This window comes from Dipodomys ordii, unplaced genomic scaffold (genome assembly GCF_000151885.1).
Source record: "Dipodomys ordii isolate 6190 unplaced genomic scaffold, Dord_2.0 Scaffold19, whole genome shotgun sequence".
Lineage (NCBI taxonomy): Eukaryota > Metazoa > Chordata > Mammalia > Rodentia > Heteromyidae > Dipodomys > Dipodomys ordii.
In genome coordinates this window covers 11,526,410-11,544,175 of record NW_012267235.1, presented here as the reverse complement: position 1 = coordinate 11,544,175, position 17,766 = coordinate 11,526,410, and the positions used below count along the sequence as shown (strand labels likewise).

General features: G+C 48.2%; 2 protein-coding genes across 2 annotated transcripts in view; one reads left to right on the top strand and one right to left on the bottom strand.

Moving 5' to 3' along the window:
- Chd3 (chromodomain helicase DNA binding protein 3) overlaps nt 1–13,571 on the top strand; it is a 24,436-nt gene extending 10,865 nt beyond the window's left edge. Inside the window, exons 18-41 of the mRNA XM_013013123.1 lie at nt 422–543; nt 694–867; nt 1,001–1,142; nt 1,356–1,487; nt 2,541–2,658; nt 2,873–2,997; nt 3,167–3,398; nt 3,686–3,852; nt 5,078–5,255; nt 5,724–5,789; nt 6,758–6,843; nt 6,996–7,129; nt 7,644–7,788; nt 7,965–8,127; nt 9,099–9,217; nt 9,332–9,467; nt 9,582–9,683; nt 9,871–9,996; nt 10,439–10,547; nt 10,732–10,864; nt 11,132–11,327; nt 12,353–12,516; nt 12,764–12,890; nt 13,366–13,571. Of these exons, the coding sequence (XP_012868577.1) occupies nt 422–543; nt 694–867; nt 1,001–1,142; nt 1,356–1,487; nt 2,541–2,658; nt 2,873–2,997; nt 3,167–3,398; nt 3,686–3,852; nt 5,078–5,255; nt 5,724–5,789; nt 6,758–6,843; nt 6,996–7,129; nt 7,644–7,788; nt 7,965–8,127; nt 9,099–9,217; nt 9,332–9,467; nt 9,582–9,683; nt 9,871–9,996; nt 10,439–10,547; nt 10,732–10,864; nt 11,132–11,327; nt 12,353–12,516; nt 12,764–12,890; nt 13,366–13,484 (3,315 nt within the window). The 3' untranslated portion in view covers nt 13,485–13,571. The remainder of the gene's footprint in view (nt 1–421; nt 544–693; nt 868–1,000; nt 1,143–1,355; nt 1,488–2,540; nt 2,659–2,872; nt 2,998–3,166; nt 3,399–3,685; nt 3,853–5,077; nt 5,256–5,723; nt 5,790–6,757; nt 6,844–6,995; nt 7,130–7,643; nt 7,789–7,964; nt 8,128–9,098; nt 9,218–9,331; nt 9,468–9,581; nt 9,684–9,870; nt 9,997–10,438; nt 10,548–10,731; nt 10,865–11,131; nt 11,328–12,352; nt 12,517–12,763; nt 12,891–13,365) is intronic.
- Nucleotides 13,572–17,321: 3,750 nt separating this feature from the next.
- Nucleotides 17,322–17,766, bottom strand: part of LOC105983284 (putative uncharacterized protein FLJ38447) — a 666-nt gene continuing 221 nt past the window's right edge. The window contains exons 2-3 of the mRNA XM_013013122.1: nt 17,458–17,764; nt 17,322–17,377 (exon numbers count right to left, since the gene is read on the bottom strand). Of these exons, the coding sequence (XP_012868576.1) occupies nt 17,322–17,377; nt 17,458–17,764 (363 nt within the window). The remainder of the gene's footprint in view (nt 17,378–17,457; nt 17,765–17,766) is intronic.

Sequence of the window (17,766 nt, the reverse complement as noted above, 5' to 3'; positions counted from 1 at the left end):
AAAAAAAAAAAAACAGGGCTGGGAAGATGGCTTAGTGGTAGAGTGCTTGCCTTGCATGCATGAGGCCCTGGGTTTGATTCCTCAGCCCCACATAAGTAGAAAAAGCCGAAAGTGGCACTGTGGTTCAAGTGGTAGGGTGCTAGCTAGCCTTGAGCTGAAGAGCTGAGGGATAGCGCCCAGGCCCAGAGTTCAGGCCCCATGACCAACATTAAAAAAAAACAACTAGTGCTGGGGATTTTTTGCAGCCTGGGAGGCAGAGTTCCTGGAAACTTCTGGGCAGAGATCCAGGCTGGAAGCGGGAGAGGACTAGGGATTCAGGACCTTTTACCCAGGAGGAAATGGGAGCTGAAGGACAGGGGACGTCGATGGAGTATAGCTATTGATAAGTCTTTTCTCTTGCTGTCTTTGCCTTATCTTCTAGTTTTTCAGGGTCCTCAATGGCTACAAGATAGATCATAAATTGTTGCTCACGGGGACCCCACTGCAGAATAATCTGGAGGAACTCTTCCATCTGTTAAACTTCCTCACTCCAGAACGGTTTAAGTAAGTTGCTTGCTAAGGATAGTTTAAAGAGAGGAGAGACAGAGGACACAAAGTTGCTGACAGAATGACCTTAAGTGGAAAAGAGAGTCTGAAATCAAGGGTTAAGAATTTGACAAGTTGTCTTCTTCTGTATCTCCCCTTGCCTGTCAGCAACTTGGAAGGCTTCCTGGAGGAGTTTGCTGACATATCCAAAGAGGACCAGATTAAGAAACTGCATGATTTGCTTGGGCCACACATGCTTCGGAGACTCAAGGCAGATGTCTTTAAGAATATGCCAGCCAAGACAGAGCTTATTGTTCGAGTGGAGTTGAGCCCTATGCAGAAGTGAGATTTGGGAGAGGTTACCAAGACTTGGGGTTCAGGATTTAGTGGAAACTTTCCAAAGTTGGTGACCAAATGGCTTATTGTAATTGCCTCCTTTATTGTGTCTCTTATATACCCCTGCCTTGGCCTTTAGGAAATACTACAAGTATATCTTGACTCGAAATTTTGAGGCCTTGAATTCACGAGGTGGTGGGAACCAAGTGTCGCTGCTTAACATCATGATGGATCTTAAGAAGTGCTGCAACCACCCGTACCTCTTCCCTGTGGCTGCTATGGTAGATACAAAGAACAGAAAACTGATAAATGGCTAAATCTCTAGAAACTTGGGAGGGGCTCTGTTGAGCAGAGGGGTAGAATTGGGCCAAAGGTCACGGACCTGATCCTTGGAGGGGTAGAGTTGGATATAAGTTTCTGATTATTTCTACCTGACTTTCTAGAGTAGAAATAAGGGCATGTTTGTTGACCCTCTTCTCACCTTTCCTTTTCAGGAATCCCCAAAACTTCCCAGTGGGGCTTATGAGGGTGGGGCACTTATTAAGTCCTCAGGGAAGCTCATGCTGCTGCAGAAGATGCTGAGGAAGTTGAAAGAGCAAGGACACAGAGTGCTTATTTTTTCGCAGGTGATCCACCTTCTCTGCTCTGTTTTTTGTCAGTCATGGGGCTTGAACTCAGGGCTTAGGCACTGTCTATGAGCTTTTTTGCTCAAGACTAGCCTTCTACCACTTTGAGCCACAGTGCCATTTCTGGTTTTCTGGTGGTTATTTGGAGATAAGTCTCATGGACTTTCCTGCCTGGGCTTGGCTTCAAACCTTGATTCTCAGATCTCAGCCTCCTGAGTCACTATTTTAGATCTGTTTTTTCTTCCCTCATCTCACCAGCTAGACATTAATTCTTAACCTCTTTCCTATGGCTGCTGTAGTATAACAGATTGGGAGATCTTACCTCTAAGTGTCTTGACACAGCTGGCTGTGGTTGTACACACCTTTAACTCTAGCACTTTGGAGGCTGAGGCAGTAGGATCTAGAGTTCAAGGCTAGCCTGGGGCTACAAGTGAGACCCTGTCTCAAAATGAACAAAAAATGAACTGGGGATGTGGCTCAGTAGTGAAGTGCTTACCTTACATGCATGAGGCCTTGGATTTGATCTGTAGCACTGACAAAACAAAAAATGTGGCAAGCTGACTAAGCCTTGATCTTGAAGTCTGGCTTCTTCTTAGCTGCATGGGGGCAGGTTAAGGTTGAGATCTGTTCTCCAGGGAGGCCTCTGGAACTAGTACTATTTCTTAGCTTTATCGGTGGGTGGTGTGTATAAGACACACACCTTTTAGAGTTCTGATGAAAACTATGCCTGCCCTCTCCACAAAACTGTAGCTTCAATACTATTAATCTTGTACACATTTCCAGAGGGTTCATAGATTTCTTTGAAGCCTTATCCTGGGTCTTAAGAACTTTTGTCTTATGAGAAATTATCTAATGTCAAAGGAGTGTGGCATAGAATGTGAAATGATGAAGAGCCCAGGATGGAGGGAGGGAATATATCTGGGAAGCTTAAGAAAGGGTGAGAATTCAAGTGTAAGGATTGTGGTTGAGTTTGTGTGTAAAGGGGTAGTTTAAACAGAGACACCTATCCTACTACTTTCACATTCCAGACTCCTTTCTTTTCCCTTGCTCTAGATGACCAAAATGTTAGACTTGCTAGAGGACTTCTTAGACTACGAAGGCTACAAGTATGAGCGCATCGATGGTGGCATCACTGGTGCCCTGAGACAGGAGGCCATTGATCGGTTTAATGGTGAGGGAGAGATGCCTTGGCTCCTGGTGGGCATGAGAGGCCTGAGAAACCTATGCTAAGTCAATGGGATGGAAGGGGGTTGCTGTGAGGGGATATTGGATATGTAGGCTTTGAGTTGGGGCCATAGTCATTTGTAGTCAGGGAATATCAAGCAGTAGATGGATAGAACTGCTAGGTACAAAGAAAACCCAGCCTTCTAATTCTCACCTCCTAGCTCCTGGGGCTCAACAATTCTGCTTCCTCCTGTCTACCCGAGCTGGGGGCCTGGGCATCAATCTGGCCACTGCTGACACTGTCATCATCTTCGATTCTGACTGGAACCCCCATAATGACATCCAGGTGAGACTCTGCATCATGGAGCCCCTGTACCACTATTCAGTAATGAGATGTGGGTTGCTAGAGGATTGTGTTTAAGAAGACTTTTCTCTACCAGCCTCCTTCACTGAGCATGTGACAGTTTTTCCCTGCTACTTTCCTGGCTTACCTCTAGTTTTTCACATCCCTATAGGCATTCAGCAGGGCTCATCGGATTGGCCAAGCCAACAAGGTGATGATCTACCGATTTGTAACCCGGGCATCTGTAGAAGAGAGGATTACACAGGTGGCCAAGAGAAAGATGATGTTGACACATCTGGTGGTAAGGCCGGGGCTGGGCTCCAAGGCCGGATCCATGTCTAAGCAGGAGCTGGACGACATCCTCAAATTTGGCACTGAGGAGCTATTCAAGGATGAAAATGAGGGTGAGAAACCTGAAGGCAGCACCTGCTCTGAGTACTTCTTTTCTGTAGCTCCCTGGGAAAACACTGTTTCTCTGCAGCCTGAGAAGGAAGAAGAGCTTTCTCTCTTTTCTTTAGAGGATTGGCTTCCTAAACAAAACCACTCCTCAACATAGGTTCCCAGGAAAAGAGTCTTTCCTTCAGGGCCCCATGAGATAAAGCAAGTGGAGCCTTTCTTCCACACTTGCTGAGGTTATATTGAACTTCTGTTAGAGCCCCAAGTCCCCTTTTACTCCTTGCTTTTTCACTAGGGGAAAATAAAGAGGAGGACAGCAGTGTAATCCACTATGATAATGAGGCCATTGCTCGCCTACTGGACCGAAATCAGGATGCAACTGAGGACACAGATGTGCAGAACATGAACGAATATCTCAGCTCTTTCAAAGTAGCACAATATGTTGTTCGGGAAGAAGACAAGGTGAGAGACTTTGGGGCTTGATGCTATTTTAGGCTGTTTATTATTAAAGAGCAGTGTGTTTTCTGAACCTTGAAAGTAGTAGGGTCATCCTTTGCTCTTTGTGTTATTATTATTGTTGGTGGTGGTCATGGGGCTTGAATTCAGGGCCTGGGAACTGTGCCTGAGATTTTGTGCTCTATCACTTTGAGCCAAAGCTCCACTTCCAGTTTTTTAGTGGTGACTTGGAGGTAAGAGTGTCACGGGCCAGGCGCTGGTGGCTCATGCCTGTAATCCTAGCTACTTAGGAGGCTGAGATCTGAGGATCATGGTGCAAAGCCAGCCTGGGCAGGAAAAGTCTGTGAAACTCTTATCTCCAATTAACCACCAGAAAACTGGAAGTGATATTGTGGCTCAAGTGGTAGTACACTATCCTTGAGCTGAAGAGCTAAAGGACAGTGCCCAGGCCCAGAGTTCAGGCCCCTACCACCGACAATATATATACACACATATGTATATATGTATATATGTATATACGTATACACACACACACACACACACACACGCACGCACGCACGCGCACACACACACACGCATATGAGCTGCCGGGAGCTGGTGGCTCACATCTGTAATCCTAGATACTCAGGTTGAGGTCTAAAGATGGTGGTTGGAAGTGAGCTCAGGCAGGGTAGTCCATAAGATTTTTTTTTTTTTTTTTTGGTCAGTCATGGGACTTGAACTCTGGGCTTGCCACTTCTGGCTTTTTTTCTGCTTATGTGGTACTGAGGAATCAAACCCAGGGTCTCTTGCATGCAAGGCAAGCACTCTACTACTGGACCACCTTCCCAGCCCCAGCTTTTACATTTTACTTGCTCTTTCACCTTAGTTCCCAGCAAAGAGCAATAGGCAACCTCAAACAACTTCTTAGTGTTAATAGGTGAAACTGGACTTTAGAAAGGGAATTAGGCACAGATTGTTCTGAACACAGAGGGCTATCAGTGAGAGGAAGGTAAAGGGAAGCAGATGAAAGATTTAGAAAAAGAGATCAAAGAATTAGGAGGGGGAAAAAAAAGTACATGGAGGGTAAGTGATAGTAAGAGAAATATACAATGTTTAGAAATGGGGTGCAGACCTGAGAAGGGGTTCCATCAGTATGAACAGGATTTGGCTGAGGCTTGGGAGCAGTGATTTGATGGGGCTAGATGGGGTGAGGAAGGAGACTGCCAGCCTTTACTTGGTTGCCTTTCAGATTGAGGAGATTGAGCGAGAAATCATCAAGCAGGAGGAGAATGTGGATCCTGACTACTGGGAGAAGCTGCTGAGGCATCACTATGAACAGCAGCAGGAAGACCTAGCCCGGAACCTGGGCAAGGGCAAGCGAGTTCGCAAACAAGTTAACTACAACGATGCTGCTCAGGAGGACCAAGGTGAGGACTACCCCAGAAAGTGGAGAGATTGGTTGGGAAGACATGGAGGCTAGGGTTACTTAGAGGGAAATTGAGGCCAAAGCATAAGAGCTTTCCCCTACTCGGGAAGTGGTTAGGAAGGGTCATGAATTACCCCCAAGGCTTGGTGGGTTTGCCAGTGATTTATCTCCCTGAGAATTTCAGGGGAATCCGGTGGACCCCAAGGGGTTACTGTTTTGGCAGTACCTTTGGAAAGAGTCAAAGCGACAGAGTAGGAGGTGTGCAAATACTGAAGGTGCTACAGAGAACAAATGATTGATGCTACATGGCCCTGAGTTAGCCTATGGCTATGTCCCAGCTTTCCCAGAGGGTCAAGACCAAGGTGAAGGTGGAAAAGTCTACAAGGAGAGGAATCTAAGCAAAAAGGGCTCTGGCGTGGCTTATGTAGTAGTAGTCACCATTGACCCTGAACCCTCTGTATCCTTACAGATAACCAGTCAGAATACTCAGTGGGATCAGAAGAAGAAGATGAAGACTTTGATGAGCGTCCTGAAGGTGGGCTAACCTGCCAGTGTGGCTTGAACTCATGGCCTAATACCCTAATTCTGCTTTTTTTTTTTTTATTCATGGCTGACACACTACTATATGAGCCACATTCAGTTCTGGCTGTGTGTGTGTGTGTGTGTGTGTGTGTGTGTGTATGTGTATGCACGTGCATGTGCATGCATACATGCAAGTGCACTGATACTGGTGCTTGAATTCAGAGCCTCTTGCTCTATCTTGGCTTTTTCACTCAAGGCTGATGCTCTACCACCACCTACACCTCCACTTCCAGCTTTTTTCTGGTTAACTGGACAGACGATTCTCTTGGATTTGTCCTCCCTGAATGTCTTTGAACTCTCAAATAAAAATGCTTTTAGGGGGCAGGGGCAGATATGGTGGTATATTCCTATAATCCCACCACTCAGTAGGCTGAGGCAGAAGGATCATAAATTTAAGGCTAACCTGGGGTACATAGTGAGGCCTTCCTAAAAACAAACGGTGGAAAAACTAAAGATTGAAGCCAAGGAGAAAGGAAGAAATGGCTGTAATTTCTCTACTGTTAACATTTGGAATATAATAATTACATAGGCTTAGATCAAGAAATGTAGCAATGTATGGTGGTCTCACTGATAGTCCCAGCTAGTTGAAAAGCTGAGAAAGGAGGATCACGTGAGCCCATGAGGTAAAGGCCAGCCTAGGCAACACAATGGGACCTCATTGCAAAAAAAATACCAGGAAGATTACGTGGTTTTGCCTTCCCACCAGTAATATTGTCAAATAATTGCGAGGAATTTCTAAATATGACTTTATTCTTTTAGACTCATTGGGGTGATAGTGCTGAAAGTTCTTGGAATAAAATTAGAAGTTAGCATGACAGTCTGTTCCTGTTTTCTCTGTCTTGTGGAAATGGGGTCTGGAGGCGGACTGAGGCTTAGAAGAGTTGGAAGATCTACTAACTGGTGTCACCCCTCCACCCTCAGGGCGTCGACAATCAAAGAGGCAACTCCGAAATGAAAAGGACAAACCATTGCCTCCACTGCTGGCTCGAGTTGGTGGTAACATTGAGGTGAAGACTTGGGCCCAGGCCCTCATACATTCTCAAAGAAAGAATACTTGGAGGATCCTTTGGAAACTGACATCAGAATCAATGTGGGTAGAAAGAACTAAGGCCCAAGACCCCTGAGCAGTCATAGCCCATGTCTCCTTGCCCCACTTCAGGTGCTGGGATTCAATACTCGTCAGAGGAAGGCTTTCCTCAATGCCGTGATGCGCTGGGGGATGCCACCACAAGATGCCTTCACTACTCAGTGGCTGGTGCGGGATCTCAGGGGCAAGACTGAGAAGGAATTTAAGTAAGTGTGGGTGACTCAGGGCTAACAATGGGGTTAGAGCTTTGGGTGTTTCTCTCTTCCTGTTGGCCACCATGTGATGTAACCTTACTCAACTGATCACCATCTCCCTGCCTTAGAATACCCCCGGGCTTGGTTTCCTGGGAGGTAGGCTCAGCCTATTCTACCTCTCCTCAGCCAAGCCTAGAATAGAGGGTCCAGGCTTCCTTCTTTATGGAAGAGGCATTGGAGGAAGGAGCCTCATCTGGGCTGGCCTGGCCTTACATTTACTTAGCCATGTTAACCTGGCAGGAGGAGCTGGTGGACAGGATGAAGAACTGACTGATGGGGCCCAGGAGGTACAAGGGCACAGATATCAGGGAGAGGATATAGAGGGCTAGAAGAATGAGAGGTCCAGGGAAGAAGTTCTGGAGGCACTTGGGAAGTCAAGTTCAGGAATTCAGTAATCTCTGTGCTCTTACTCGCCTGTACCCATTCTAAGGCTCCCTAACCTTCCTCCAATCCTCATGCTCCCTAGGGCCTATGTGTCATTGTTCATGCGCCATCTGTGTGAGCCTGGGGCAGATGGCTCTGAAACCTTTGCTGATGGGGTCCCTCGGGAGGGATTGAGTCGCCAGCAGGTGTTGACCCGCATTGGAGTCATGTCTCTTGTCAAGAAGAAGGTATGAGTCTCCTCTCATCCTGAAAGTCAGTCCAATCACTTAGTTTCTGTCCTCTCTCTGCCTTCCATCCCTAAATTCTGTCTTTCAGGTAATGCAACTCAGAGGGGATTAGAGCTGTCTACATGTTCAATGTCAATAGCTGATCCCTTTTCCACAATGCCTCCCCTCTTCCTCAGGTACAAGAATTTGAGCACATCAATGGGCGTTGGTCAATGCCAGAGCTGATGCCTGACCCCAGTGCTGACTCCAAGCGCTCATCCAGGGCCTCCTCTCCTACCAAAACAACTCCCACCACTCCTGAGGCCTCTGCTGCCAACAGTCCTTGTACCTCTAAACCTGGTAATCAGGAGTCAGAATGATGGGACAGACAGAAATGGGATCAAGAGTCAAGATGGGAAAAACCCCTGTCTTCATTACTTTATTACTCTGTTTGCATGACTATAATGAGATAATTTGAGGCTGAGTAACTTTATAAAGAAGTGGACTTATTTTGGCTCCAGGTTCTGGAATTGAAAGATTAAGGGGTCACATCTGGTGATAGCATTCTTGCTGGCAGAGTCTTAATGATGGTGCAAGATATCACATAGTCAGAGAGAGGGAGTTCTCAAAGTATATTCTGGTCTTAGTCTTCTTGGTATTTTGGTGTTAGTTTATTACTATTATTATTGTTGTTATTATTTGCAGTACTTGAAATTGAACCAGAACCTTAAGTGCTATACCACTGAGCTACATCCTCAGCTCTTACTTTGTTTTGATTTTTTTTATGATGGGTCTTGAACTCAGAGCCTTGTGTTCTTACTTGTCTATTTTGCTTAGACTGGTGTATACCTCCAGTTCTATCTCTCCCTCTTTTTAAAAGCCAACAGGAGCCAGGCGCCAGTGGCTCACACCTATAATCCTAGCTACTTAGGAGGCTGAGATCCAAGAATGTTGGTTCAAAGCCAGCCCAGGAAGGAAAGTCCGTGAGATGATTTTTTTTTTTTTATCTCCAATTAACCATCAGAAACCAGTGCTGTTGCTCAAGTGGTAGAGTGCTTGCCTTGGGCTGAAGAGCTAAGGGACAGTGCCCAGGCCCAGAGTTCAAGCCCCATGACCAACCAAAAAAGCCAACAGGATTCAGTCACAGGGGCTCCACCCTAACGAATCCTAACCAGTTCCCCCAAAGCCCTGCCTCTAAACACAGGAGTCAGATTAAATGTCAATCTACCCTTTTAGAAATGCCTTCTGGTGGACATTTTCAAATATATGAGCTCCTGGAGGATACCTCAACCATTTCCAAACCATAGCACCTACTCTGCCTTCCCCTACAGCTACTCCTGCTCCAAATGATAAAGGGGATGGCGTAAGGACACCTCTTGAGAAGGATGATGCTGAAAACATAGAGGAGAAGCCAGAGAAAAACAGCAAAATTGAGAAGATGGAGTCAGAGGTGTGTGGTCACCTGACTTCCTCTGAGGAAAGGGAGTGGAGGGGTCTGGACGGGTTTTGACAGCCAGGTTTCCAGAGCCTTCTGGCTCATTTTTTTCCCTCTACTGTCCTCTAGGCTGATGCCCCCAGCCCCACACCATCACTTGGGGAGCAGTTAGAGCCAAGGAAGATTCCACTAGAGGAGGACGTGCCAGGAGTACCTGGAGAGATGGAGCCTGAGCCTGGGTATCGAATAGACAGAGAGAAGTCAGGTAAGTATATGGCCTTAGGGATGATAGGGGTATTAGAATACTGAGAATTCCCTCTTCTGGGATCAGGGGATGAGGGTGACATCCTCCCTTCCTATCCCCTGCCCCCTCCCACAGCCTCAGAACCGGCGCCAGGAGAAAGGGGGGAGGAGAAGCCGTTGGATGGACAGGAACACAGGGAGAGGCCGGAGGGGGAAACTGGGGATTTGGGCAAGAGAGGTAATGGGTGGAAGGACTGGACACTTGGGTCCCTGAGGGAATCAGGGGAGGTGGAGTCTGGGAAGCTGAATGTTTGGGTCCTGGGGGGAACTGTTGGAAAGGCTAGCACAGTACAGGTAGTAAGTAGTCTTGGGACCTAGAAGGAGGCTGTGCTGAGGTGTAAGCTTTGTCCCATCTGCCCTCGCAGAAGATGTGAAAGGGGACCGAGAACTTCGAACTGGGCCTCGAGATGAGCTGCGGTCCAATGGGCGCCGTGAGGAGAAAGTGGAGAAGCCTCGGTTCATGTTTAATATTGCTGATGGTGGTTTCACAGGTAGGGGCGGTTCTTACTGCTATCTGGTCTCCACTGGAATCTGCCCATCCTCCAGTTTGTGATTTAGCCTGAGGCCACCTGCTACCTTTAACTCTGATGTCTGACTCCAGTGCTGACTCCAAGCACTCCTCCAGGGCCTTTTCTCTACCCAAACAACTCTCATCATTTCTAATGAAATGGTGCATGCTAACAATGATCATTGCTGTAAATCTTCTTTAAGTGCATCACCTATCTTCACAGCTGTCTCTAAGACCACATTTTGTTTCAATCCTAATTGGAAATTTGGTTTTTACCTACCTTAATTCCTCACCACTAACCTAGCCTTACCTACTCCTCTGAAGGAACTTTTAGTGCTCTTGGGTTTCTCTCTGTACCTACCTGTTGGGTCTGGATAGGGTTCACAAACCCCTGATGCCTCTGCTGTCTCCTGCGCTCTTTGTAGAGCTTCACACTTTGTGGCAGAATGAGGAACGGGCAGCTATTTCCTCAGGGAAACTCAATGAGATCTGGCACCGAAGACATGACTATTGGCTTCTGGCAGGGATCGTCCTGTATCCTTTGGTACAAATGCAAGAGGATTCTCTCAGGAAAGAGGGGAACTACAGGGAAGATGAGTCCACACCCACAGAAGGGAGCTTATGCCACACTTTGGGGTAATCTGGCTAAAAGGAAAAAGTATTCTCAGACAAGCCCATCTGTTAAGTTCCTTGATGGTCCTCTTTCCTTGATTGGCAGCCATGGCTACGCACGGTGGCAAGACATCCAGAATGATGCTCAGTTTGCCATTATCAATGAACCATTTAAAACTGAAGCCAATAAGGGGAACTTTCTGGAGATGAAAAATAAGTTCCTAGCCCGGAGGTTCAAGGTAGGGTTGAGGGAGGAAAGGTGGAGGACTGAAGAGGGGCTGGGTCAGGAGTGGGCAGTTAACACCTTGAGGGTTGAGGCAATCCTTAAGACCAAGACCAAAGTGTTGGGGACCATGGTCTAGATCACGGTTTCCGGGATCTAGGGTTTGTGGGTCTAGAAGGCCTAGGCCAGTGACATGGCCAGGATGGATCTGCCGTACCATGTCTGGTCTTCTCACTCACTTCCTTGTGGCTTGCTGAGCTCCTTGTTCACCTTGTGCATTCAGCTCCTGGAGCAGGCGCTGGTGATAGAGGAGCAGCTGCGGCGGGCGGCCTACCTGAACCTGTCGCAGGAGCCGGCGCACCCCGCCATGGCCCTCCACGCCCGCTTCGCCGAGGCCGAGTGCCTGGCTGAGAGCCACCAGCACCTCTCCAAGGAGTCGTTGGCAGGGAACAAGCCAGCCAACGCCGTCCTGCACAAGGGTAAGGGCCGCGGCGGCCCCGCGCGGGGGAGGGCCCACAACGCTGCGTAAGTCTTCACCCCGCACCCCTCAAAATCTTCCCATCTCCCTGACCCCTTTTACCCTCTGAACCAACCCTCTCTGACCTCTAACCCCACCTCTGGCCCGCTTGACACCTCCTTGGATTTTAGCTTTTAGCCTTCCCTCGTCCATTCCTGATAGTGTTTATATCAGTGCCCAGTAGGGGGACCTCTTCCCCAGTATGTGCCCGCCACAGTGGCACCTCTTCCCTGGCAGTGGACTGCACATTGCACTGCTTACACTGCTAATGTCGCTCCATTCAAGGCCTGTATGTATACACAAACATTCTTAGCTCTGTCCCAACAGATCACATTCCCTTACATGTCTGCCTCTGTGAGGTAGAAACTACCACCTTTCTGATCTTCCCCCAAGAAACTTCCCATTTACCTTCAACCCTTCCCACACTGAGTTTTACCTTACTGGTGTGGTGACTGACTGTTCTGGCCCCTTTAACACCTGTCCTAAATTTCTTGGATCTGTAATGCTGATCCTCTAACCTCCCTCTCCCTTTTTCACATTAAAACCTTGATTCCTTAAATCTGACCACCTCCATGCCTCCTGACTATTTCCTCCCCATCATCCCCAACCCCCAAATCTTGCTCTTCCAGTATGGGATGTTCTGACAACTCCCCACTCCTGTGTCTTCCAATGTCTTCCCCTCTCCCCCTTTTCTCCATATTCCCTTTTATTATTTCTCTGTCCATCTGTCTGCTGTCCATCTGTCTGGTGATCTGGTCTCTGTCTCTTTCCTGAAACTTTCTTCTCCCCTGGGTCACACTTTTTCTGTCTGCTTTCTGTTCCTTTCTTATGTTGCTTCTGTCACTTGGTCTCTGGTTCTTTGATGTCTGTGTCTTTCTCTTCTTCTGACTATACCTATCCATCTGACTTCTTGTCACTTTTTCTGGCTCCATCTCTCTCTTTTCCTATCCTTTTCTTGTCCTTCTTTCTCCGTGGCCCGGGCCCCAGTTCTAAACCAGCTGGAGGAGTTGCTGAGCGACATGAAGGCGGACGTGACCCGCCTGCCAGCCACGCTGTCCCGAATACCCCCCATCGCAGCCCGCCTTCAGATGTCCGAGCGCAGCATCCTCAGCCGGCTGGCCAGCAAGGGCACGGAGCCTCACCCCACACCGGTAACCCTCTTTCTCCCTAACTCATTTTCCCTGTTGTTGCTACTCCTGCACGCACACATTCACTTCTATCAGAATCCTATACCATATGGAAAAACAACTTGCAAGACCACAGTCTTCACCCTTGAGTGAATCTCCCTTGCCTGGGTCATACCCCTCAGCAGTTCTGAAGTGTGGCTCATGTTCCTGTACAGCTTCTGTCCTCAGACTGTGAACTGACTAACCAACCTCAGCTCACTCTTTATTCCAGGCATTCCCCCCAGGTCCCTACGCCACACCTCCGGGGTACGGGGCGGCCTTCAGCGCCACACCCGTAGGGGCTCTGGCCGCCGCAGGCGCCAATTACAGCCAGATGCCTGCCGGGTCCTTCATCACAGGTCAGCTGGTAGTTTCCAACTCCCTGCTTCTCTCTTTCTTCCTTGGCTAAGCTTCACTCCTGCTCAGCACCCTTGCCCTATTCCAGCTCATCTCATTTCTGTGGAAGTAACCTGTGTTTTAGGGAATAGAGTTGTTTGAGGCTTTGTACTACTCATCCTTTCTGGTTCCCTTGTCTGTCCTCATGGTCAGAAACCTCACCAGGGTTTCAGTGGTTCTGTGGCTTGGTATTTCCCACTTTGCCTTCTCTACCTGAGGGACCTCAAGGGAAAGTGAATATGAATTCAGAAGGGGTAGAATGAGGGTTGGAACCTGAGGTTAAATCGTGTGATACAAGGGAAATCTCAGGAAGAGGTCTTCTCACCCTTACCCAGGAAAACTGGAAGTGACCTAGAAGTGAGGATTATGTTGTTGTCATGGGGTGTGATATTTGGCGCTGTGTAGGGATTGACCTTTCCTTACCCCCTTCCCAAACAGCCACCAACGGCCCTCCAGTGCTGGTGAAGAAGGAGAAGGAAATGGTGGGGGCATTGGTGTCAGACGGGCTGGATCGGAAGGAGCCCCGAACCGGGGAGGTGATCTGTATAGACGACTGACTGGATCCCAGGCCTGCCCTTCACCCAGGCCCCGTCCCCGGAGCCGACCCCATGCTCAGGCCTTGGGGCCTGCTGCCAACCTTCCGCCTTCCCCATCCACTGGGTCACCGCTGGGCTAAGAGCCCCTTTGCCCCTTTATAAATCCTCTCTCCAAGAAAGGGCCCCTTGACCTTCTCCACTTCCAGGTACCTTTCCCGCCAAGCTTTGAAAACTGTGCTGGTGTGAAGAGGTCTGGGTGGGAGATGGTTAGCAGAGTCTTCTAAGTACCTTTATCCCCCACCGCCAAATATACAGTTTCCTAATAAATGATTCTGGGGAGGAAAGAGGTGGAGCCTCCAGTCTCTTTTCCTGCAATATCAGCTCCACCTCTTGCAGAGATGGGGGTCTTGCCTGGCCTTTAGGAGTTTTTCTGGGGAGAAGAGCTTCAAAGAGAGGAAGGGCACTTTTAGAGAGGAATGAAAATGAGACCCAGGAGGGAGAAGGGAAGAGGATGGGTGGCTGCATGTTACCTCCCTGCCTCGCCCCAAATGGAGGGTGGAACAGTTACAAGGGAGGAAGTCAGTTACTGTTCGACTTCAGAATAAAGGCATCACTCACTGGCTCAGTTACCTCCTGTGTACTGGCATCTTGTATTGGGAAGTATCTCTCCCTTTCTAGGGACCAAGGACTACCCCCACAGAGTAATGGTTGGGTGAAAACTCCCTCAAGCCAAAGAGGAGCTCCCCAACCTGTTCTAGGATCCCAGATAGCCTAGAAAGGGTGGGAGAGAATACAACAGGCCAAACATGGGGGCAGCCCCCCACCTCCCCACTCTGGGGCTCAGGTTCATTGGGGACTTCTACCCTCCCTTCTAAGGCCTAGGTACAGACTTTAGTGTGAGTGGGTCAGGCCAGGAGCCTAGTCAGGGGACGGCCTTGTTTGTGGGACCAGAACAACATAGTGAAGGGCAGGAGGGGGTGTAGATACACACCCTTTCCAAGGAAGGGGGGACAGGGAGTGGTAGTTTGCATGGCAAACCCCCCACTTGCTCTGCTGCCCCTTCACTTTCTTGCTGCCCCTTTCCCAGTCTCTCCACACCCACTCCTGATCTGTCCCAATCCCCTCTTCTGTATCAGGTTTATTGGTTGTACATATAAATTATACTTTCCTTTCTGTGTGCTGTTATTTTTGGCTGGGGAAATTTCTTGTGGGGAGGAGGGATGAGAAAGATGATTGCTTTCTGCCATCTCATCTTTATCCATCTCTCTCTGTATCTCTTAACCTTGTGACTTTTCCTTTCCTCATTTTGATCTCAAGTCATTCATTAAAATTAAAACTCTTTTCCCAATGCCAGCCAATGATAAGCTCAGAGTAAAGATGGAGGATAAGCAGCAGGAACCTGAAGGCAGTGGTGGGGTGCAGAGGGAATTGGGCTTCCTGGACAAGAGTGCAGCAGGAATACGTGGCATATTTCAAAACTGCCTTCTAGTTGTACTTTTGACCATCCTTTCTACCTCATGTTACTAGTTTCTGTAAGAGTCAGTAGAGGTCACTGTAGCTCCAGAGGTTCAACTCCAGTATGAAACAGGAGAGGCGCCAGGTCTTTGTTTTTGTGGTGGTGGTTGGTTTTGTTTTTAGAGGTGGCTGGGGGAGGGAGACAGACCTGCATAGTTTGCCAAAGGTCTGCTAGGCAGTTCACTGTCCTGTATTATTCACCACAGGAACCCCTGAGGTTGAGGTGAGGCCACATACTATTCTTGTGACTATTACATTAAAAAATCAGAGGTAGCTGGGTGCTAGTGGCTCATGCATGTAATCAATCCTAGCAACTCAGGAGGCAGAGATGTGAGGATCACAGTTGGACGCCAACCCGGGCAGAAAAGTCACCAATTAATGACTCAAAAACGGGAAGTGGCCCTGTGGCTCAAGTAGTAGAGCACTAGTCTTCAACACAAAGAGGCTCAGGGTCAGCACCCAGGCCCTGAGTTCAAGCCCCACAACCAACCAAAAAAGAAAAATCAGAGATAAGTACAACAAACATTTATTGAGTATGTACTATATGTACATTAACACTGCTGCTGACTTTGGAGATAATCCCATAAAATTTATACTCTGGAGAACACATCAAACATGAAATACAAAATAGAGTAAGGCTTTATGTTACAGAGAGAGTGGAGAAGCTCCCCAAAAGAAGGAATATTTAACTTACAACTTAAGGCTAGGGGAAAATGCCAAAATATATTTTAAGAGGGACAGTAAAACACCATAAATGGACACATTCAAGAAGTCAATTTTAAAAAATTAATTAAAAAAAACAGCAAGCTTTAAAAAATATTGAGATCTATACTTAAGTTCACCTTTTTTTTCCTTTTTTTTTTTTTGCTAGTCCTGGGGCTTGAACTCAGGGCTTGGGCACTGTCCCTGAGCTTCTTTTGCTCAAGGCTAGCACTCTACCACTTGAGTCACAGCACCACTTCCAGCTTTTTCTGTTTATGTGATATTAAGGAATCAAACCCAGGGTTTCATGCATACTAGGCAAGCACTCTTATCTCTAAGCCTCACTCCCAGTCTCTAAGTTCACATTTTTAACTCAGAAAAATGGATGTTTTCTTCAACAGTAGAATGTTTTCTTAGACATTCACTTCAGAACACTCACAGGTAGTGACATTCTAAAATGTCTAGGATTTAGACCAATATTTTTTTCTTTGGTCAGTCATGGGCCTGACTCTGGGCCTGAGTGCCGTCCCTCAGCTCTTCAAATCAAGACTAGCTCTCTACCACTTGAGCCATAGCGCCATTTCTGGCTTCTTCTGCTATGTGGTGCTGAGGAATCGAACCCAGGGTCTCATGCCTGCAAAGCAAGCACTCTACCACTGAGCCACCTTCCCAGCCCCTAGACCAATGCTTTTTATGTACACATCTATCACCTGGGATTGTGAAACGAGTTTGGTTCAGTAAATTTGGAGTCAAATCCTGAGATTCTGTACTCCCAACAAATTGTGTCACTCCCAGGTGACATAAACCCTATTGGTCCCTGACAATGGTTATAGTTACAAGACTTTAAAATAGAATTCAACAAATGATGTCCCATTATGGGACACAAGTTTAAAGTTATTTGAGCACGTTTTTCTCCAGTAGTCCCCGGGTGCCCCTGTGACTAATAATAACAAAAAAAGTTAGATTTTGATGTCTTTACCAAATGGCTCTCATCCTTGATAAGCCCCAAGTGCCTCAAATAAATGTCCTAAGTTGAGACTATATATAAAGTAAGGCTCTTAAAGACAAGGAGGCATCTCTTAAGTTCTGGAACACAGAACTGGCAGTGAGCAGACAGTAGGCTTATGAACTAACTTTCTTACATGCCAGAGAAGAAATTATTGTGACTTGAAAATCAGTCTATTTTCTCCTGCTTCGTCTTTCCAAAAAAAAAAAAAAAATCCAATCACTGACAACTGCTAAAATGGGATCTGTTGTTCCCATACACCACAGTCCCTTTGGACAAAAAGTCAAAGCCACAGCTAAGAAAAAGTCTGCCCGTCTCCTCCCCCCCCACACACCCTCCATAACTTGGACTTTGTTGATATCCCCAGTCCATTCTGAAAATGTAATGAAGTCAGAGAGAGGATGAAGGTGAGTTCTGTCTGGACCTTCCCCATCTCAGACTCAGCATCTCCTGCTGGGTGGAGGGGGTGAAGCGGGCACTCTCTCCAGCCCTGGGTTCTACTCCCTCATCCTCATCGTCTGCCAACCCTCCAAGACCTAGGAGGGTAGTGTTGCCTTGGCCCCTTGTACTAAAACCACGCCAAACCATGCGGCTTCCATCTTCTTCCTTCCGCCACAGCTCGCAGGTTCCCTCGGTTACAGCGTGCACCCGGTCATGTGGGCAATGTCTTTGATCTCTGGGCAGTACAGCACTGGGGAAAAGAAGAAGGGTTAGTGGCCGCGGGAGGAGGCCGCTCAAGTCCAGCGGCCCACCCCGAGGCCCCCTCCTCACCGTTGCTAGGCAGCGGACGCCGCCCAGTGCGCGAGGGCGCCAGGACCCGGCCCCAGAGCCTCCGCAGCGCGCGCCACCCCGCGCCTCGCGGCCCCGCCCCCTCTTCGCACTCCTCCTCCTCCTCCTCCTCCACGCCGTCGGCCTCGCCATCCGCGTCGCCGCTCTCCTTGGCCGGGTTCGCCGCCTCACCATCTCGTTCGCGCTCGGCTCGTGCTTTTTCCTCCAGCCGGGACCACAAGGCCGAGTCGAGAGCCACCTCCGCGACGCCGCCACGCGGAAGCGGGGTGGGCGCGCGGCAGAAGGGGCACG